At 42.4% G+C, this 23546-nt stretch overlaps 1 protein-coding gene across 1 annotated transcript in view; it reads right to left on the minus strand.

The window, feature by feature from the left end:
• The window catches only part of otofa (otoferlin a), a 112452-nt gene that overhangs the window by 18369 nt on the left and 70537 nt on the right, over positions 1 to 23546 (minus strand). Inside the window, exons 6-26 of the mRNA XM_056294431.1 lie at positions 21344 to 21417; positions 20285 to 20411; positions 19841 to 19895; positions 17841 to 17972; positions 14628 to 14690; positions 14321 to 14405; positions 13451 to 13610; positions 12671 to 12857; positions 11449 to 11635; positions 10091 to 10314; positions 8461 to 8569; positions 7976 to 8162; positions 7691 to 7811; positions 7312 to 7412; positions 6332 to 6422; positions 6132 to 6248; positions 5528 to 5680; positions 4334 to 4526; positions 3844 to 3968; positions 1913 to 2047; positions 780 to 941 (exon numbers count right to left, since the gene is read on the minus strand). Coding sequence (XP_056150406.1) covers positions 780 to 941; positions 1913 to 2047; positions 3844 to 3968; positions 4334 to 4526; positions 5528 to 5680; positions 6132 to 6248; positions 6332 to 6422; positions 7312 to 7412; positions 7691 to 7811; positions 7976 to 8162; positions 8461 to 8569; positions 10091 to 10314; positions 11449 to 11635; positions 12671 to 12857; positions 13451 to 13610; positions 14321 to 14405; positions 14628 to 14690; positions 17841 to 17972; positions 19841 to 19895; positions 20285 to 20411; positions 21344 to 21417 — 2788 coding nt within the window. The remainder of the gene's footprint in view (positions 1 to 779; positions 942 to 1912; positions 2048 to 3843; positions 3969 to 4333; positions 4527 to 5527; positions 5681 to 6131; positions 6249 to 6331; positions 6423 to 7311; positions 7413 to 7690; positions 7812 to 7975; positions 8163 to 8460; positions 8570 to 10090; positions 10315 to 11448; positions 11636 to 12670; positions 12858 to 13450; positions 13611 to 14320; positions 14406 to 14627; positions 14691 to 17840; positions 17973 to 19840; positions 19896 to 20284; positions 20412 to 21343; positions 21418 to 23546) is intronic.

Consider the following 23546-nt stretch of genomic DNA (forward strand, 5'->3'; position numbering starts at 1 on the left):
CTCATCAAAAGGCATCTGTAGAGGAAGAGGATGGAGGACGAAAGAGCGAAGGAACCATGAGAGACAGAGTTAAGGGGATTTGTCGAGGGAGCAGGTGGGTCGAGAGGATGCATGGTCACAGGACGGATTGTGGTTAAAGGGAATAGGTGGAGAGGACAGAAGGGGATGAGGGAGGAGGCAAATGAAGAAAGGAAGGGAAGGAATAGGAAAGGAGAAAATGGGGAGATGATGGAGTTGGTCATAGTAGGAGGGGGAGCAGTCAGAAAAGGAGGATGGTTGTCGAGGAAGTCAGTATTTTCTTTTTGCAGAGATGACAGCAGATTTAGAAAAGAGCATAAAATGAGACTTAGATTAATGAAAGATGCACATATACAAGACGGAGAATAATAGATAATGGTATTCTGGTCTTTCCTGTCGGGCCTGCTTCATGCACAACCCTTGTGTCATTTTCTAGTTTATTAAGAGAACATGTGGGTGTTGGGATGACCTTCCCATTCCAATAAGCTCTTATTACTGTCTTAATATTGCTGTAAATGATGATCAATGGTCATATATTATTATTACATTTGTTTTCGTGCACACTCTTTGCACGTGTGTGTGTGTGAGTCTATGTGTGTGTGAATGTGTTTGTATGTATCTGTGTGTGTGCCTGGGTGAGTGTATATATGTATGCCTGTGTGTGTGTGTGTGTGTGTGTGTGTGTGTGTGTGTGTGTGTGTGTGTGTGTGTGTGTGTGTGTGTGTTCATGCTTGACTTCTGTGTTTTTTCACCCAGTTTACCTGTAGCAGTTCGAAGGCAGCCAGCAGGTCTCCAGCAGTGCAGTTGCCTCTGTAAATCTGGTAGTACTCAAGCTGCGGGGGAAACCTCGGGGGGCCGTAGTGTTCATCACACATCTTGGTGATGGGCTTAGCAAATGTCCGACCTATGAACTCTGCCTTGCCCTGAACATCACATTGTGACACCGAATGGTTGAGACAAGCCAAGGAGCAAGGGAAGGGAGTTAGACATGGGTTTGGGAGGTGCAGTTTAAACAATGGCCAATTTATGTCAGTACAACTCCAAGTGTTCCTATAATGTAACTGCAAAAAAATGAAGCTTCAACCAGTTAAAGTTGGTGAAAAAGCAGAAACCTAGTCTTACTGATAACCACCTTGCCTGAGGATTACTGTGTGATGATGCAGAACTTAGAAGTATAGTTGAACTTTGGTGATGTGCTCAAAATATTATGTTCTTTGTCTTTTCTCTGCTTTTAGGCGGTTATTGGGAGGCAAATATACTGCATTTGTAACACTGCACCCACTGCAATCAGTTATACTTCTTATCACCACTACTACTACTACTACTACTAGTACTACTACAGCAACTACTCATCCTATTGCTATGATGGCCTCTAAGAGAAAAAAGGGAGAACATGCAGACATGTTTAAATATCAACCAAAGCTCTGCTAGAGCTAATAGGTTGCATGATAAACAGCAAGATATTCATGCTAATGCTACTATCATCACTCCTACACCAGTTCTACCAGTAGTGCTGATTTCATACTCTATTTAGCCAAGACAGCATGTGCACGGCCAGAGTTCATATGACCACAAACAGGGAACAGGGTGGGTGGATGGGAACAGAGGCAGACATACATTCAGAACATGCATGATGGGCAAAAAAGCACAAAAAGATTTAGTTTTCTGATGAGAGACGAACTCCTATATTCTGCTACTGCTATCTCACCCAACAAAAGCAATCACTCGTCTTTATCAGACAGTCCATCGATAATCATCTCCCCTTGCATCCCTCCAACCATCCAGCAGTTCATCTATCCCTCCATTATTTATTCATTTTTCTGTTAAGCCATCATTGATTTAGTTATACATCAATTATCTATCGATCCAGCTTGCAATTCACAAAAAAACCTACCACGGTGTCCTGGTCATAGATTTCAACTACGATGATGGGAGGGTCATCTCTCAGCTCGATGGCCTCGCCGTACAGTTCCACATCATCAAACACCAGAAGCTGGTCCCATGTCGGACACAGAGTCTCACTCAGAACCTGCAAACACACACAGCAAATGTATGAGTGTGCTCTATGTATACATACACACATACATACACTCACTGGCCACTTTATTAGGTACACCTTGCTAGTACCGGGTTGGACCCCCTTTTGCCATCAGAACTGCCTTAATCCTTCGTGGCATAGATTCAACAAGGTACTGGAAACATTCCTCAGAGAGTTTGGTCCATATTGACATGATAGCATCACGCAGTTGCTGCAGATCTGTCGGCTGCACATCCATGATGCAAATCTCCCGGTCCACCACATCCCAAAGGTGCTCTATTGGATTGAGATCTTGTGACTGTGGAGGCCATTTGAGTACAGTGAACTCATTGTCATGTTCAAGAAACCAGTCTGAGATGATTCGAGCTTTATGACATGGCGCGTTATTCTGCTGGAAGTAGCCATCAGAAGATGGGAACACTGTGGTCATAAAGGGATGGACATGGTCAGCAACAATACTCAGGTAGGCTGTGGCGTTGACACGATGCTCAATTGGTACTAAGGGGCCCAAAGTGTGCCAAGAAAATATCCCCCACACCATTACACCACCACCACCAGCCTGAACCGTTGATACAAGGCAGGATGGATCCATGCTTTCATGTTGTTGACGCCAAATTCTGACCCTACCATCCGAATGTCGCAGCAGAAATCGAGACTCATCAGACCAGGCAACGTTTTTCCAATCTTCTATTGTCCAATTTTGGTGAGCCTGTGCAAATTGTAGCCTCAGTTTCCTGTTCTTAGCTGACAGGAGTGGCACCCGGTGTGGTCTCCTGCTGCTGTAGCCCATCTGCCTCAAGGTTTGACGTGTTGTGCGTTCAGAGATGCTCTTCTGCATACCTCGGTTGTAATGAGTGGTTATTTGAGTTACTGTTGCCTTTCTATCAGCTCGGACCAGTCTGGCCATTCTCCTCTGACCTCCGGCATCAACAAGGCATTTTCGCCCACAGAACTGCCGCTCACTGGATATTTTCTCTTTTTCGGCCCATTCTCTGTAAACCCTAGAGATGGTTGTGCGTGAAAATCCCAGTAGATCAGCAGTTTCTGAAATACTCAGACCAGCCCGTCTGGCACCAACAACCATGCCACGTTCAAAGTCACTTAAATCACCTTTCTTCCCCATTCTGATGCTCGGTTTGAACTGCAGCAGATCGTCTTGACCATGTCTACATGCCTAAATGCATTGAGTTGCTGCCATGTGATTGGCTGATTAGAAATTTGTGTTAACAAGCAGTTGGACAGGTGTGCCTAATAAAGTGGCCGGTGAGTGTATATGCTAGCTATAAGTTTATTCACATACAATTTGCCATCTCTCTGTTTCATACAGACACATGAATTTACTACCAACTGTATTTCTCTTTACGTCCTTCAAGTCACATACATATTGTACAGTAATTTTTATTTTTATTTTGATATACTTTATTGATCCCCGCAGGGAAATGACGCTCTGCATTTAACCCATCTTAGCTGTGTAGCTAGGAGCAGTGGGCAGCCGCCGTGCAGCACCCGGGGACCAACTCCAGTTCGTCTTGCCACCCCAAGGTCACAGACAGGAGTACTAACCCAAACATGCATGTCTTTTTTGATGGTGGGGGAAACCGGAGCACCCGGAGAAAACCCACCACAGGTTCGAACCCAGGACCCTCTTGCTGTGAGGCGACAGCGCTAACCACTGCGCCACTGTGCTGCCCAATAATAATAATAAACTATAATCTACACACTAAAGCAGGATACTAGTGTCTGTCCCTCTATCTCATATGCAAATCCATACATGTTGATGTTCTCACCTCGGTGACCTGGCTGTGTGTGGAGAAGAAGACCCTGGCGAAGGGGTCTGAGAGCCCACTGCTGTCAGCAGCGAACAAGCTGCGGGCCTGGTACATGTGTGCTCTCAGCTGGAATACCTGTTTCACTGTGGGACACACACACACACACACACACACACACACACACACAAACACACACACACACACACACACACATACTAATTAGAGTGAGGCTAGCAAACTGTTTCCTAAAAATTAACCTTCAGCAAATACATGAACTAAAATAATAAATTAAAGTTATAAAAACTAAACAATATAAATAATTGATTAAAGTTGAATTGCTGGCTCGCTGAGGGATAAGGTTGATTGACTGAACTCTAAAACGGGGAAAATCAATCAGACCTAACAGCTAATGCATGGCACTACTCCAAAAGTGCACAGAGTATTCTGTTGTGATATCTAGAGGAAGTATTCCACCACAGCACAGGCACTCAGTATGATTCCTACTCACTGTTGTAGACAAGGCTGATCGGTGGGACAGACTGGAGACCGGGACCTGTTCTAGCAGCTTTGACCTCTTCAAAGCCATTAGGCAGACCACTGAGGAAGTCCTTCCTCTGTTTGTTAAGGCCTAGCCACAGATACAACTCCAGCTTAGCCTGCACCGTCCAGCCTGCTGGGCCAAACCCCTTCTTTCCCGGCAGCTAAAGAGACAACGTTCACCATAACGGTCACCTCTTCTTCTTTTAAACAACTCCTACAGTTCAACAATATTACATTAAAATACTGCTATAAAGGTTAAACTCACTTTGGGACATTGTTTAAATAGTTGGCTAGTGAAGAGCAGCATTTTTTTGTAAAAATTAGACATTTTTGAGAATTGGTAATGAAGATTAGTCATGAATTACAAGATGCAAAGTTTTCACAAAACTGAACATTAAGTCTGAATGAATCTCCTCACACTCACACTTTTATTAGGTGTAGTGCATGGACAATATTGACATGTTGACAGTGCAATAGACTCCCCCCCACTTTTCTCCCCAATTGTGCCTGGCTAATCATCCTGCTCTTTGAGCTGTCCTGGTCGCTGCTCCACCCCCTCTGCCGATCTGGGGAGGGCTGCAGACCACCACATGCCTCCTCCGATACATGTGGAGTCGCCAGTCACTTCTTTGCACCTGACAGTGAGGAGTTTCGCCAGGGGGACGTAGCGCATGGGAAGATTATGCTATTCCCCCCAGTTCCCCCTCCCCCCTGAACAGGTGCCCTGACCGACCAGAGGAGGCGCTAGTGCAGTGACTAGGACACACCCACAATCCAGCTTCCCACTCGCAGACACGGCCAATTGTGTCTGTCGAGACACCCGACGAAGATGGAGGTCACACGGGGATTCAAACTGGGATCCCCATGTTGGTAGGCAATGGAATAGACTGCTATGCTACCCAGAAGCCCCCCCTCCATGCCCATTTTTGCTGCTTTAAAGACTGCTGTCCTCCTTAAACTACCGCGTGATTCTTACTTCCATTCATATTTTTTATATTATTTATTCACGATTTTTATTGTAGTGTTGGGGCATTGCACTTGTCACTGTGTCACTTTTGTCACTTTACTGAGCTGCTTTTAAGGACTGTTGCCTTATGAAATTTCGTTGTACGAGCTACAGTGACAATCGAGTATCTTATCTTATCTTATTAGGTGAGCTCACCCTGAGGAAGACAGCTTTGACCTTTCCACAGTCTTTGCCCGTCTCCTCATCCACGATGGAGTACAGGATGTCTTTGGAGGGAATACGAGCATAAGCGATGCGCTTGTTGTTGCTCATCATCCAGATGAAGATGTCGGGGATGCTGTGCTGAGGCTGGAAAGAGAGGAATAAATAGGGGTAGATGATTATGTCGACTTTTATAATAGGAAGGGGGCTTTAAGAAAACCGACTCCTTTTTGCTAGTATGGATGTTAAGATGCATTCTTTTAAAGTACTCCGAAAAAAATAGAAAAAAAATAAAACAGGCCTACCTCTATACATTATTCCTCATTAATGAAAAACAATAATAATTTCGCCTTCAAATCTTGTTTATATTCTATATATTTCTTAGAGGGTTATCTTGTACATGACATTCTGTGATATTCTTTGCTCAGAAAACCAAGCAAAAAAAAAAAAGAAAAGAAAAATCCCTCTATAGCCTCATAAGACAAACTTTATGTAAGATTTCCCAGACATAAGTTACATTAATTTGAACCGTTGACATACAGGTAGTAAATTATTCCCCAGCGTATTCCCCTAAGTCATGTGGATTGTCAGTCTGTACCTCATCAGCAAGGAAACGAAGCCTCTGCAGGAAATTTTGCACGAGCTTCAGCTTGTCTCGGACTGTGTTCTTCTTTACTTGGGTGCGAATCTGCCTGGCTTGCTGACCCATGTTTTCCTGCAGGATAACAGCATCAGCTAAATGCCTACAATGTGATGCAAACAGGTCCTCTCTTTCACTTTCTGAGATCATTATCGTACCATTTCTCGCATGCAGGACTTGAGCCTCTCGCGGTCCAGTCTGGTTCTGCCTGCCTGGTTGACATCCTTGTTAGCCAGAGCCACAAAACGACTACGAGTGAAAAGTTAAGATAAAAAAAAAAAGGATTCGGTTTAAAAACCATGTTTCTTATTTTATCTTAATGTGTACTTTGACTGATTAGAATTGAAAATAAAGCCATTAGCAGTGGGTGTTCCGGGTTAAAAAAAAGAAAGAAAAGAGGGGCGTCCAGGTGGCGTGGCAGTCTATTCCGTTGCCTACCAACATGGGGATCCCGGTTCAAATCCCCGTGTTACCTCCAGCTTGGTCGGGTGTCCTTACAGACACAATTGGCCGTGTCAGCAGGTGAGAAGCCAGCTGGATGTGGGTGTGTGTCCTGGTCACTGCACTAGCGTCTCCTCTGGTCGGTTGGGGTGCCTGTTCAGGGGGGAGGGGGAACTGGAACTGGGGGGAATAGCGTGGTCCTCCCACGTGCTACGTCCCCCTGGTGAAACTCCTCACTGTCAGGTGAAAAGAAGCGGCTGGTGACTCCACATGTATCGGAGGAGGCATGTGGTAGTCTGCAGCCTGCCCCAGACTGGCAGAGGGGGTGGAGCAGCGACCGGGATGGCTCAAAAAATAGGGTAATTGGCCAAGTACAATTGGGGAGTAAAAGGGGGGAAAATTCTCCCCCCCAAAAAAACCCCAAACAGAATGGTAATGTGATTACACCGCCACAAATTCTATTATCATGACAACCGTGATTACCCAGACCGGCCATTAGTCTGGCCAGATCATTGTGTGAATGGTAAACACATACACATTTCTTACATGTAACAATACTGCAGTCGCCCCGTATAGCAAATTCATGGCTTATCTTGGTAAATTCTGTCTGCTGGGGTATTTTTCCTCAAAATAATTGCCCCCTCAAATTGTGAAGCCGTTGCATGCCGGAGGGGGATAATAAAACAGCTTACTATACCTGCAGCCGGTGCTGAGCTCCTCCAGCACACCCCTGAGTCTGCGTTCAGGGTAGGCCTTCTCCGTTTTAATGACCTCCTGAACATCATTCACACCTTCTTCCTGTACAGACACAAGAAATAGTTAAATATAATGAAAAATAAAAACATGTTAACAAGGCGCAAACTCTTCCATTGCTTATAGATTTCTGACCAAATCCTGTCAAATTACAGGTTTTAGAGAAGAAATGTGACCATTTGTTTTTTGTTTTCTGTCAGTTACAGTAATTACAGCAACAGCAATATTGTCTTTGATGAGAAATGGTAAAATGGGAAGCGTAAACAATATTTCCAAAACTGATAGGTACAAAGACAGCATGGGAGCAAATTCTTGTCACAGACCAGCTTGTCAGCTATCTTGTCCATTATGTTGGAGTTGTAGAGCCGTCTTCTCTGGTCTTGCCACCAGCTCTTGATATAAATGCATGGCTTCTTCTCAAAGTAGGGCAGGTGAAAGTAATTCCTGTAAATAACAAAGAAAAATCCACTTTTTCTCAGCCTGAGACCCTCAGAGAAGAGAGATGTTTTCACCTTTGTTATCTGGGCCTCTCCGACTTTTGGAAAACCCTATTGCAGGACCTGACTCATAACCTTGACCCCGGTGACCCTTGACCCCCCCCCGCTGACCTGTCAGTGATGAAGGGTTTCATGAGAGGAGTAGAGGAGACGGAGGCCAGATCCGCATCTTCGTCCGCCTCGTCCTCACTGGAGTTCTGGATGAGCTCAGACTCCTCCTCCTCATTCTCCTCATCTTTCTTCTTCTTCTTTGCGGACAAAGGCTTACTCACCCCGTCTATCTGGTTGCCATAGTTACCTGAGAGAAGATAGAGCATTACATTGTGTTTAGGGTTTGTATAATGTGAAAGTAGATATCGATCATTTCAGAAATGTAGCATCGACCATGCCAAGGCTACATCAGCCACAAGCCACTGCACTGCATCAGCCTGTATAGTGTATTGGGTTGTGTAATTGCTCTGGAGCAATCCAAAAAAACTCAGCATCAAGAGACACCTGCAGCAGTGCAATTAAACAGGAATGGGGACAATGTGCGCTGTGATTAAACTATTCCAAATTAAAGCATAATCAATTAACATGGCTGCAACTTTGCTTACCTATTGTAACCTCGAAGTTGATTGGTTTGTCACCAATCTTTCTGTCGATCATGGTGGCCTCCAAGAAGGACCCAAACAGGAAAAACTCTTCTATTTTCCCTGTGGCACTCTGAGGTAGAGAACAACGGTGGGAGTACAGAGAAGGTAAATTATCATCTACGCTCACAAACTAATGGTTGTTATCAGGGGGCAAATTGTACTGCGGCTTTCTGGGCAGCTCACTTTTTGTGTTGGGGGCATGCTTCAGGGAGGCTTCACAATGAGTTGTTTATCGGTAATAAAACATCCATGATGCAAGCATATATTTGCTCTATATCAGCAGATCTGTGCCTCAGAGACAAATATCAAAACCAACATCACCTCATCACCTCCATACAAAGAAAATAGAGCACAATAATTTCCTGGCAATGGAAAATGAATAGATCAAATGTGAAGTCCATGAAGCAATAAGGAAATTCTTCTCTTATGGTCAGTTTGTTAGTGCGCCGTCCCATTTGGATGGTGGTGATAGATGGGTCCTCATTGTGAATGAGTGCTGAATCACCCCCGATAAACTCGCAAGTTTTTAATTTATGAATGCGAGTACAACATAATTAATTGCTGTAGAAAACAAGATAGAAACGCAAACTGCAAAAGTGTGGCAAAACAATTTGGTAATTAATATTTCAGAGACCCCCCTAAAGTTTCCTAAATCATGTTTTGAGGGAAGCTCCTCTCTTTCCACATTAGATAAAAAAAACAAGGAACCGTTTTCCAGCAAATATTTCTCTGTAGAGGTTCATAAAAACATGTACACAACTATTGATGACTTACTTTCTTCATTAAACTGTGTTGCATTCATGCCTAAACCATTTAGAAGTGTTTTTCTATTTTGATTGTAAATCTCACAAAAGGAATTACAGCTGAGCTTGGTCTGAAAACAGTTTTATAAGTGCTTCCTTTGGTGCTCATTAACTTGAGTCAGTCTAGTGTGAATTTCTTTCTTTCTCTCTTTCTCTCTCTGTCTCTCTCTCTCTGTCTCTCTCTCTCTCTCTCTCTCTCTCTCTCTCTCTCTCTCTCTCTCTCTCTCTCTCTCTCTCTCTCTCTCTCTCTCTCTCTCTGTCTCTCAAAGCACCATACTTAACCCAGGATTGGCACAGGGACAGGCTGAGGCTGGCCTGAATGAATGAAGCCCAGGGGAGGTATAGCCCACAGGATAAGGGTGATACCCGATATCTGGCAAGGATAGCCTGAGGTGGCAGAGCTAATGATTCTGATTTCCCTGATCGGCAGTTAACAACGTAATGGTAGGTTGGTGGCACCAGATTCTTTATAGTGAGGTCAATAGATCAGTGATGGGGGTCCAATGGGACAATGGCGAGGCTTTCTCATAGATTACAGGACAGGAAAATAACTGTTTTTTCACTGTTTTGCCTGTTTAATTTTTTTTTCATTTTCAGGGACCTGAGAGAAATTTGAATGTTGTTTTATGCTTAGGAATTTAACGACTCCACCAGCAAAGTAGTAATCAAGTGAACCAATAATCAGCAACTTAATGACTTGCAACACATAATCAAGTCCGATAATAAGACACAGAAAGTAAATAATGAGCAACCCAGCTCAGCATCCAGCCAGTTGATGGCATGCTCACCTCTGAGATATTGGAGACAGGCTCCACCTGCACCTCTGTGGAGCTCATGATCTCACTGGAGTTGGTGTCCAGGATCTCCACTGCCACAGAGACCAGTAGACGGGCCCTGAAGGACACACCCTCTCCCAATCCATCATTGAGGTCCTGGTGCTCGTCCATCAGAGTGTATTGGCGAGTGGAACCATACATGTTGACCCAGGCTGGTCCCAGGGTAGGCAGGAAGCCTGGGGTCCAGTTTTGGGGCGGGATGAGTATAGGACGATTAGGGAGGTGAATTAATATTGAGGTTGTGAGTATGGGTGATAAACAATATGCTTAAGAAAAAAAGGAGGTGACTGTTTTAGTACTGTAGTACTGAGTAATGATATTCACTGTGATATGTCTCGTTTGCAAAAGTGTTATACGGCAATGTGGATAACAGCTACTATGGTGTGATACATGTGGGATGTATGTATTGATTGCGCGTCTGTTTGAAAAATAGTGTCCATCGAATTACAATAGGACCATTATGAATGGATAAGGTGGGTCATATGACTCCAAGGTCTACAGATTACAAAAAACAAGGCTCTGTAGTGATTAGCACAGTTAATTACAACAACATGAAGTACGTAGACTGCTTAAGACTGACCAGTTACTATCTTTGACAACTCTCCAGCAACAAAATCCCACTCGCCATCATAAAGCAATGCATCACCCAGCATCATTTATACCTCACTGATCTTTCCTCCCTTACCAACCCAACTAGTCTCCTTTCCATATCAAAAATTCACCCCTGCAGTTTTGGCAACAGGGAGTGTTGCAGTCGCACCCACCCTCTGAAACTCCCTCCCTCCATCCATCCGCAATGCTGCATCTCTCTCCATTTATCTACCCGTAGCCCCATTTTGAAAGCTGAAAGCCACTTTATTCGACATTGTATACTTACAACGAATTGTATTCTTACAGTGAATTTGTTCTCTACATTTATCCCAATCCTATTGTAAAGCAGCAGTTCTTTTCATTGCCTTGCTCAGGGGCACAGATACGAGTATTAACCCTAACATGCATGTGTCTTTTTGATGGTGGGAGGAAACCAGAGCACACGGAGGAAACTCACACCGACACGGGAGAACATGCAAACTCCACCCAGAAAGGACCTAGAACGACCTGGGGTTCAAACCCAGGACCTTTTTGCTGTGAGGCAACAGTGCTAACTACTGGGCCACCGTGCCACCCATTCTATTTCCTTTCTTTCATATTTCTGTATTTGCTCTTTTTTGGTGTTTTTTTTGTTTTTGTTTTTTTGTACTGCTCATCTTTGCCTGTGTCCTCTGTCCTTTATCTTTGAAAAGTGTCTGTGGGTTTGATTTTTGACCCACCTTTGTCACCCTCATTGGATATCTTGCGGAGGTCAATGAAGTGGGTTCCTATGGCAACGTCATTGACCTTATCAGAATCTCTTATCTGGACTTTCATGCGTTTGCAAAGTGGAGGGAACATCTCAGTGAAGACGATCTGCTCGTTCCAGATGGGCTCATAACTGCTCTTCTGGACCGACGTCTTCCCCTGCACAGACACCAGAAGATTGAAATTCAGCAGGTGGCGAGCGACCCATTATGCTGAATCTGTACTGGCCTGCTTGAGTAGAATTTCAGACCAATACTGCTTTTTGGGACTATTACAGTCTATGCTTAAGCTTATTCAGTTTTAAAAGTATTCACAAATATAAGGGTGAGTTATTTATTTATTTATTTTTGATTTCCCCCACCCGCCGCGTTTCTCCCCAATTGTACCTGGCCAATCACCCTGCTCACTGAGCCATTCCGGTCGCTGCTCCACCCCCTCTGCTGCAGACTACCATATGCCTCCTCTGACACATGTGGAGTCGCCAGCCACTTCTTTCCACCTGACAATGAGGAGTTTTGCCAGGGGGACGAAGCATATGGGAGGATCATGCTATTTCCCCCAGTCCCCCCCCCCCCGAACAAGGCCCCCAACCGACCAGAGGAGGCGCTAGTACAGCGACCAGGACACATGTCCAGCTTCCCACCTGCAGACACGGCCGATTGTATCAGGATGCCTGACCAAGCCGGAGGGAACACGAGGATTCGAACCAGGATCCCCGCGTTGATAGGTAATGGAATAGACTGCTATGCTACCCGAACACCCGAGTTATATTTTTAAATTGCAGAAAAAAGGGAGTCATTTGTAAAATTACACTGGTCAATTGGAATAAAAAAGTCATTCTAAATTATACCTCCAATCACAGATATTCTGCTCTAATAAAGCTTTATTGATATAGGTATCAGTTAACTGGTAGTGAGCTGAAAAAAGGGTATTTCAAAAACTTCTGTCTAAAATGCCCCAACCAATATCATTTAAAAGCCAAAACTTGAATTGATATAAGAAAGATTGAACTACAGTAGCTATACTTCAGTGAAATAATCAAGGCCTTTTTTCAATCTCAGTAAAACCCTTTACCACATTTCTGCAACAACCATGGTGTACTGTAACATATTATAACACGAGAGGGCAATAAAAAAAAAAAAACATAGGCCCTAGAATATAATGCAGGACAGAGCGGGGTGTGGATGGACATACTTTCTGTCCAGCAAACTGCACTTGAACATAGGGGTCCACCAGGTCCCTGTTCTCTCCTATAAAAGCCTTCTTCACATTTGCCATGAGGCTTGTGTTCATCTTAGGAAGTCCTTGTGCACGGTAGATCTTCACATAGAACCGGGCCCACTGTCTCTCTGGTGGGACTCCTTCTGGGAGCAGGAGGTTCCTGTAAAAATGATGGAAGGAAAGGAAAGGGGAGGAGAGGAAAGGCATACTCTTATCCATAAAACAAAAAAAGTGATTGGAAAAATGAATCACACGTAACATGAACACAGTAATCTGGTTACAAAGACGGTATATGTATTTAGTTAAAGTTACTATAGAAATGCTCATCTTGATTTAAAATCTGTTTATTAAAAGAGCCAAAATTAAATTTAGAAATGTGATAACATTATACACTGCAATCATAATTTTACACACCTTTTAATAATGCCTGATTGTGTTTGAAAAGGATGCTAATGAATAAACGCAATTTAACACCATATACTGGAAAGCTGCTTGGATTCCAGCAGGTTAATCCAAAAGTAACTGAAAGTAATCATAGTACTTAACTAAATATCCCCATGGATTACTGTACTTTTTGTAATGGATATCTAGTGAAGCCATGTTAACTGTTATTGTGTTTTTCAATATCATTTAATGTGTTTTATGTTGTAATTCAACTGAATAGGTAGGAGTATTTTCAATGATCTGCAGTGCTGTAATGCAATATAATGCATTTTATTTTCTAAAACTGGCACATTCACTGTAGCTTATTACCCTTCTATGTCATCTTCATCAGTCTCGTTGGCCTTGTGTGGCGTCTTAATGTTGTCACCTTTTCCAACCACGGCAATGTCACACTTGATATATCCCTTGCAGCCTGCTGTGATGTCATCCGGATCAGACAGGATCGCCCACTTGTGATAGAACTGGTGCTCTGTGATAGGCGGCAATCAATAAATCAATTGGTAAATCAATTAATAAACCAACTAACCAACCAACCTGCCCATAAAACAATCAGTTTTATTATACTTGTTTTAATTTGCCATTATTCAACAAGACAAGGCAATTAGGAAGAAATTCTTAATTTATAACCATGGCCTGAAAATTATTCAGTTTATTGACAAAAGACCCAAACCACCCTGCCACCAAAAGCCAAAGTGTAGTTGTGAAAATATATTCACTATTGTAATACTTTCAATGTTTAAGTCACTGAGGGAGCTTTTGATAAAAATCGATGTGACTATGTGTGATTGCCACCCGGAAAGTATTGATATTTTATCTGTGATAAAGCTGCAAAAATAAACATCTTTCATAGTAGTTCCTAGTAGTTATATAGTAACTCTATAGTTAAAGCACACCTGTATCTGTACTGCACACTAGGGTCTATACAGACTAGATTCACGTAAATACTTCAGAAGTAAATTGATTTTTTATCAACTTATCAATTTCTATTTTATTTTATAGGATTAAAATATAATGTGAATATAAATAATATAATAATAATATAATATAATATAAAATAAAATAATAGAAATATGAAATAAAATAAATGTATATTTATTTTATTCAAAAAAATATCAATTTTTATCAATCATCACTTGAGCAGATATTTGATGCATATCGTAGCTGAAGCTCATTGTTTACCTGGCTGAGAGTAAACAGTCCCAACATCCAGTTTGAAGGTCCCAACCAAGGTTCCACTCCGCAGAAGGTTTTTGGAGTGAATAACCTATTCAGGGACAACGGAAGATGAAATGTGAACAAAACATATGAAGTCTGATGCTGTTGTCTTGGAAACTGCAACACAAAAGCTCACGTTTTGGAGTGGAGACAGCAGAAGAGAATTGTGGGCTTTGTGTTCAAAATGAAAGGTCAGATCGGCTGAATAAGCATGTGTATGTGTCCTATTTGTGTAGACAGTGTGTCCTTTTGGTATTCACATTTTACTTACCGAGAGCTTGATGATCTTGTCAAACATTACATCTGGTGGAACGTGGAAGTCAAATACAAAATACTGCAGGGGGGAAGAAGAAAAGTCTGCCAGTTCAATTTGTTTTTCACTTTCTTTGTTCTTGCGCTATATGAAAAAACTGCAAGCAGGGTTCTTTTGGGGATTAATGTCTTGAAGTTTTAATGAAACCAATGCAGAGATAATCCTAATTTAGTAGTTTGTGTTGACCTTCCATATGATGTGGAAAAGAGAGCTACACAAGGAACAGTGAGTCCGTTCATCTTGGTATTCCCCACATTGGTGCTGTAGTCGTGGACATAGCTTAAGTAGACAGCAACTTATATCTGGCCAATTACCCCACTCCTCCAAGCCATCCCGGTTGCTGCTCCACCCCCTCTGCCGATCCGGGGAGGGCTGCACACTACCACATGCCTCCTCCGATACATGTGGAGTTGCCAGCCGCTTCTTTTCACCTGACAGTGAGGAGTTTCGCCAGGGGGACGTAGCGCATGGGAGGATCACGCTATTCCCCCCAGTTCCCCCCCCCCCGAACAGGCACCCCGACCGACCAGGGGAGGTGCAACCAGGACACATACCCACATCCAGCTTCCCACCTGCAGACACGGCCAATTGTGTCTGTAAGGATACCCGACCAAGCCGGAGGTAACAAGGGGATTCTAACCGGCAATCCCCGTGTTGGTAGGCAACAGAATAGACTGCCACACCACCCGGACGCCCCAATAGTGTTTATTCTAAGTCATGATTGTGAATGTGCAATTAATACTACTAGATCTCAAAACATTATAACCATTAAAATATGATAAATAACTATTTCCTTTGACAATGCAATATCATTTGTGTATAGTTTTACTGCATCCTTTTATAAATGTAGTCTTCACATCTAGCCACAGTGACTAGATGTCAGATACAAATATAGTAATACAAATATGGCTGACAGGGAACTTTTTGTTGGCTTCAATCTTAGCAGGCGTTTGATCATTACGTTATTGATCCAGAGTGCATTATAGATCAGCGATCCAAACACAAGTTTTGATTTGCACCAGGCCTGCCCATGACCCATGACTGCTATCCCTATCTCACAAGAAGGAAATGAGAGGTGGTGCAAAGCAAAGCTGGTGAGAAATGGAATAGAAATCACTGGGACATTCTCCATGTGATATTTACTGAATAAGAACTTCATTTTTTAGCATGCAGACACAATACAACTTTATTAATTTAAACCCACAGATGGTGGCTGCCTTGTGTATATTTTAGGATTGCAACTAATTTGTATTTTATTTGTGCTATTGGAGACATTTGTAAATCCATCCAATATTGTATTTGTAATGATGAAGGCTGCATGGATTCTTACAGCAATTATCATAAAATTCAGGAAAAAAAACTCAACACCGTTAAAAACCACTGATTCCCAGGACAGCAAAAGACTACTTATATAACATCAAAATAATTGTTTTTTTGTTTTTTTTAATTTTCCCTCTTTTTCTCCCCAGTTGTATCTAGCCAATTTCTCTGCCTTCTTTAACCATCCCGGTCGCCACTCCACCCAGGATCAGGGGGGCGCCCTGACCGACCAGAGAAGACGCTAGTGCAGCGACCAGGACAAATACCCACGTCCAACTTCCCACCCGCAGACATGGCCAACTGTGTCTGTAGAGACGCCCGACCAAGCTGGAGGTAACACGGGGATTCGACCCGGCGATCCCGTATTGGCAGGCAACGGAATAGACCGTTACGCTACCCGGACACCTGAAAATGATTGTTTTAAAAGATATAATGATAATATATACATAGTCAGATTATGAGACAATGGGCCCCTGGGCACGGATGTGTAAAAGCCCCCCCCCCCCCCCGGGGCAGGGCAGGTACACTGACTTGCAGTCATGAGCACACTAACTAAATTCACTTGTACCTCAACAGGATTTGCACCCCACATACACACAATTAACGCCAACAGCATATTAATTAAGACATACATTCACCTGCAGTTTCCTTCAGTTTTTCAGTAGGACTTTTTGGGGCTCTGTTATTGACATGAATGACTAAGCCCTTTGACTATGCGACAAGAAATGCAAAGTTAATAACAGTGACTTCATGCAAAAGATCTGGCTTAGGGGCCCTTGGACCCGGGCCCAGTAGGCCCGTTCAATAATTTACCCATGAATGTATATAACAATATCTTCTTGGTCAGTTCAAGGTATACATTCTAGCATATAGACAAGTACAGCCAAAGTGAAACATGACTTTAAAGTGATACCAGAACTGTGTCGAAAGAGAACCAAAGCTTGAAAAAATAAAGGCGAAGAAGAAGAGCGTGGCTACAAGAAGAGAAGATAAGGGTGGCCACGTGCAAGCTAGTCTGCATCGATTGAGAACAATTTGAATGGAATGTTGTAAGTACAGGTTATCCAAAATCTCTGGAGAAGTTTGTAAAGTAATTGAAAGCGCTTTGAGTGGCTGTTGCAGGTAGAAAAACGCTATAACAAATGCAACTTGATTGATTGACTGATCTTAAATGTTGTAGAATGTCTCTCTCTACAGCGTCCTCACATACAAACAGAAAGAATCAATACAGGAAAACTGTCAGTAACTCTTCCCTGAAGGACACTTCCCCCACAGGTTGAGAGCTTAAAGTACATAATCCTCACTGCAAATCGGCACCATCGACAACACAACACCTCCTACCAACACACAATCTTTCCTGTTCAGTAAAAAAAGTCCAAGTTCACAATGTGATGTCCAACAGAAATGTGGTGTCCAGCAGTCAACAATTACTGGAGCCCTCAGCAATCTGGTGCTATTTTTCAAACATGTATAAAGAGAATTAAATCCTTTGAATGCAATGCAGTTTTGTGTTTTGTGTTTCTTGTGTCGCAGTGATTCTGCTCTTACAGCCTAATCTAATCAAAATCATCGGTCTGAAATACAGCTTGCCTTAGCAGCAAATCACGGGGAACCTTTACTTTTGTGGCCATAATCAACTTTGGAGTAGAATTAGTGTCTGTTTTACAGCATTACCAGAATAATGTTGCAGTTGGGAAGCTAGGATTACTCTTGGAAGTACGAATATAATTCTACAGGTGGGACTATACAAAAAGGCATAATGGCAAAGTAAAGCTATATTCAAAAGAAAACTAGTTGCACCACTGTAAAGAAATAAAGAGACTAGTTTAGAGCTGCAGTAAAAGGACTCACCTCATTGTAGTATGGACAGTTGGTTGACTCCTTCATGGATGTGTACTTCTTGTCATCCCCAATCTCTACACACACCACTGGGTCCATGTTGAGGCCCACCAGCTGCCTGGCCTCTATAATTGTGATGCTAATCTGATGGCAAAAATTAACAACATCGTTACCAACTTTGTAAGGTGACATTAGGTGGTTTCTTAATTCATGGCGTTTAACCAACGGCAATATAAATGCTGATACCGCAGACAAAGTCATGAGTTTATGCAGCAGGGATAAAGCCATAGCAATACTGGTATCAGATATTGGTCGATAACAGCCATGAGTAACATGCCACAAATAAAAGCAAAATGGCTTGATTTACTGTATTTTTGGCACATGAAAGTCTGTATTTCTATCCATCCATCCATCCATCCATCCATCCATCCATCCATCCATCCATCCATCCATCCATTATCCAAGCCACTTATCCGGAGTTAGGTCATGGGATGCTGGAGCCTATCCCAGCAGTCATTGAGTAGCAGGCGGGGAGACACCCTGGACAGGCCACCAGTCCATCACAGGGCCGACACACACACACACATTCACACCTAGGTACAATTTTTAGTACGGCCGATTCACCTGACCAACATATCTTTGGACTGTGGGAGGACACTGGGTCACCCAGAGGAAACCCACGCAGACACGGGGAAAACATGCAAACTCCACACAGAGGACGACTCGGGATGACCCCCACGGTTGGACTACCCCGGGGTTCGAACCCAGGACCCTCTTGCTGTGAGGCGATCACGCTAACTACTGCACCACTGTGCTGCCCCTGTATTTCTATAATGAAGAAAAAAAAACTGGTTCTATCTTAATTATTTTGCCCATTGACCTCAAACTAATGGTCAACTGCACTGTTCAACAAAGAAATGGATCGTACTGATAATCGGTATTGGCCTATGATTAAAGATTTGCTCTACGAATCGGTATCAACAATGACAATGTGATAGCAGTGCATCCCTATATCGCAGTGTTATCCTGATAAGTAGGCAAATAATTCAAATCTGTCTCTTCACTCCATACAAGCTGTTTTGAGTCATTTAACAGGCAATGAGGGTGTTTGACAAATGGCGGTATCTTTGCCTGTTAGTTTTTCTCAGAGAGTTGTGCCAGCTGAATTGAACAGAGCATTAGAGAGTAGACTGAGTGAAACAAACCAAAATCAGGCTAAAGGTTTAAATCTGTATCCCACTGGCTTAATTATCCCTACGCAGAAGAAGACAGAAGGAGAAAGATGGGGGAAAACCGACAGAAAGACAAGTCCACACTATACACTTGCTCCAAGCTGTCCCTGTGGTACGTTTGAATGTCTGGTAAGCCCCACATGGGAATTAGCTCTGTATTTCCAAGTCATATAGGCTACAGGCTGACATGACATGCTGGGCTGAAACCACAAACCAGGAGCTGAACTGCTACACTAATGAGTTCACTACCACCATCACTCACCCGTCTCCACCCCACCACAATCTCACCTGGGGCATCTGCTCTTGTTCCTCCAACCCCCACCCAGTACTACTTCTTTTCAGTGATGCTGTGGCAGATACAAAAGCTAAGTTGTTGTAGTCAGTGGACTCCATGTGACAACATCCACACCAATATAAAAGCTTACCTAAATACATACATTTGCAGTATAGTAAGATTTTGTGCTGTGTAAAAACTCTATTTTCCTGTGTTGCACAGCAGTCTGGTATAGTTTAATTTAGGAAATTTTATGTTTAGAAGGGAGAGAGAATTCACAAGACACTAACAGAAAATAGTAGACTTAATTTGGATGAGTTTACCCCTGGCTCGATCTTCTCATATCAACCAAGCTCCCATAGCTGTTACATAAGGGTGCTGAGCTGGCTGAGATTTTCCCTATCTTGTTCTCAGGCTCACACAAGTGGACAGATAAAGACATGAAGTTAGATAGAGAGTGATACACACACACATGCACACACACACATGCACACACTCTTACATACTTGGTAATCCACTTGTCTCCCAGAGCTAGGTTCCATTTTGATATCTGGTTTTGATCTAGGGGGAAACGCAACGCAACATTAAGATTTCATTTTACTCAGAAAATGACAGAATACACAATTCATGTGCTCCCCTATCCATTTTTAATGCAGCAAGGGTTTATTTTTGGAGCATATGCTAATACATGGCTGCACTGTAGAACCCTGCTTCACATAATGAGTATCATCAGTAGGTCTAGTGAACCTATTAACTGAGGTCATTAGCATACAGCAAAATATGAATGTTCAAATGTGTGACATTCAAATGTGTGACATTCATCTGTGTGGATGTGCACATGAATTTGTGTGTGTGTTTGTATATCGGTGCTTATCTTTTTGTGTCTACATTTGTGTAGACACACAAAGAGCCTTTGTGTAGCTACACTGTAAGAATGTGCATGGGAAAACCTCTTATTGGAGACATTGGTGGTGACGGCGGTGACAGAGGCCAGTGAGATGGTGTCCGGGTCCAAGGTTGCAGCCAGACGTATTGCCTTCCTGTCTAGGTCCTCCATGTCGAGGACCGCCGGCTCATCTGGACAGTAACATTCAAGTGGTGACATTAAAGTGGTGCATATATTACTTTTGGTCACATAGGCATGTGTGTTTTTGCTCTTGCCAAATCACAAAGACACTAATCATTACTTCTTACAAATATGATCAATAATAACAATAAAAAAACAAGATAACCTCTATTCATCCCCGAAGGGAAATTCTGGTGTAGATAGCAGTGAAGAGGGTAAAAAAAGGACATCAACAGGGTAGAGTAACAGAGGTAGATAGATAGATGGATAGATAGTAGAGGTCAATCACCTTGGGATCAGAACAATACTAAACATAACATTAATACTAACAATACTAAACAACATCATAGATATGAGATCAGCAACTACACGTATATTCCGCATATGTATATATATATATATATATATATATATATATATATATATGTATGTATATCTCATAGCATATACGCATATACACACATGCGAGCAGTAGCAACTTGTACACTGTAAAACAGTACATCATGTGCAATATGCAAGGTACGGTTAGGTCAGGTGGGTCACTAGATCAAGTCAGCCTAATCATAAGTCAGAGGGCACAGTGACGGTCTATGGAGGTCAAGCTGTCGGTCCTAGTCAGTCCTTGTGTGGCAGGCAGAGGAAGGTGGGGGTAGGAAAAGGGGGGGACAAGGTCAACACAATTTTTTTAATTTCTATCCAAGATTAGGCACAGATGTGATCTCCAGTCAGGTTAAGTTTAATTACTATAATATTTTTTTCTTTTCTTGTGGTTTTGTGGGTTAAACTATGAACAGTTCTGGGGCGGGTTATTCGGCTTTATAATAGCATCTGATATCAGACAGGTGAGGTTTGACAGCAGTCAGTGCTTCTGCCTTGTCTATCTGTGTCTTTGATCACCAACAACCATAGATCATGATCACCCTGATCGGTTGCCGTTGTTTACCTCCTCTCTTGTGGTCGTCTTTAGAGCCCTTGATCTTGCCGAGCTTCATGGCTGAGAATACTCCCTTCCCGGCTCTGTTTGGGAAGAGAAAAGATGAGGATTGGAGGAGGAGGGGGTTGCTAGCAAAGTGAACTGAAGTCTGATTCACAGCAGATCCATTCTGACAATCAGTTCCAGTAACACACAGGCTTTACAGTACACAGGTCTAGCTAAGAGACTATATGACAACCACGCTTCTCCCAACAGATGGAAGAAGGATGGATGAGGGAGAAATTGTGGAATTTGTGACTGGACAGCTGGACTTCATCAAAATGTACCCCAGCACTGCACCATCCGTATATCAGGTACATGTTTGTGACCAAAAGGGTCACTTCATACCCTCCATCTTAAATGAGTTTATCTTCATCCCCACATTACCAACTCTCAAGACCGTCAATCACACAACAATGGTATCCAGTATCTCCACACCGTTATCATCCGGATCACATTTCACCATGACAACAAAGGGCCAGTGATGTCACCAGCGGGCCGACAAATGAGGAACCTTAATAATTAAAAATGAGTGTGACAATCCAATTTGCCATGGGTATGGATACACGTCAGAAAATTAATGAAAGGGAGGGAGGGTGGGGCCTTTTTTTCCATTTTGTTTTCTCAAGCGTTTACAGTGTATCGGATTTCAGCATCTGCCTTGATCTTTCTCCCATTATCCTTGCAGAAACTGTCAACCTTTCCTATCATAGACTGTGGAAAAACTAAATGAGGAAATATGCTGTCACTTTACAGAAATGTAGGCCTTATATCTCACTTGTCCTATTTATGACCAACTCCTCAGGGCGACTTGAAAAAAGCGCCATGAAAATGGAATAAGAAGCGAATAAAAGTCGAGAAAGATTGCGACATGTTGAACCAAATCAAAGGGCAAAAGCATATTTAGTCACTTCAAAATTGAATTCTAACTACTGTATGCATGTATATATATATATATACAAATAAGGACGTTTACTGTAACCATGTAGGCAGCTGATGAGTGCATTGAGCACGAAACAAGCTTGTTCTGCCATTTAACAACTTTGAGCTATTAAAAAAAAAAGGTATGTATATATGTATATGTATATGTGTATGTGTATGTGTATGTATATATATATATATATATATATATATATATATATATATATATATATATATATATATATATATATATATATCCATCCATCCATCCATTATCCAAGCCACTTATTCCAACTGGGGTCACGATATACACACACACACACACACACACACATACTCTAGGAAAGGCTATGCATACTTCTTGATCAGTACATATCTACGTAATGAACAGATATGCAAATTGTCTAATTGATGCATAAAAAATTCATGAAAAGTGTCTCAGCAGGACATCCCTGATTCTAACATCTGTCCACCACAACTTCAGTTCGGCGAACACCATCCAACTCCTAACCTCTTTCAGCTTTACATCACACAGCAGTCAACCGAGAGACAAATGTTTGTCATACGTACCACGCGGAAGACACAACTGGTCCTGCTCAACTCATAAGGAGAAGTGAGATGACCAATTTAAAATGACCTTCTCTTGTTTCTGAACTGTATTTCCTTATTCTCCATCTATCAGGTGGAGGTATTCCAGACCAAGCAGGCAGATAGTTAATGAAGTGTGTAGTAAATGGGAAGCAGAGAGGAGGAGGAGAGAGAGAGAGAGAGAGAGAGAGAGAGAGAGAGAGAGAGAGAGAGAGAGAGAGAGAGAGAGAGAGAGAGAGAGAGAGAGAGAGAGAGAGAGAGAGAGAGAGAGAGAGAGAGAGAGAGAGAGAGAGAAAGTTACAGATACAAGTTCAGGGATGAGAGAGAGGGAGGGGGTGACCAAACAACCATCGAAGATGAATAAATACACATATTACATTATATCTATGTTTCTTTGTTGATGTATTAAAGCACTGTATGCATCATTTTGTTATGTTACAGCCTTATTCTATAATGGATTAAATTCCTTTTTTCTCATTAATCTACACACAATACCCCGTAATGACAAAGTGAAAAAGCTTTTGTAGAAATTTTTGCAAATTTATTAAAAATAAAAAACTGAAATATTGCATGTACATAAGTATTCACACCCTATAGTATGACACTCAAAATTGAGCTCAGGTTCATCCTGTTTCCACTGACCATCCTTGAGATGTTTCTACAT

Source organism: Lampris incognitus, chromosome 15 (assembly GCF_029633865.1).
Source record: "Lampris incognitus isolate fLamInc1 chromosome 15, fLamInc1.hap2, whole genome shotgun sequence".
Lineage (NCBI taxonomy): Eukaryota > Metazoa > Chordata > Actinopteri > Lampriformes > Lampridae > Lampris > Lampris incognitus.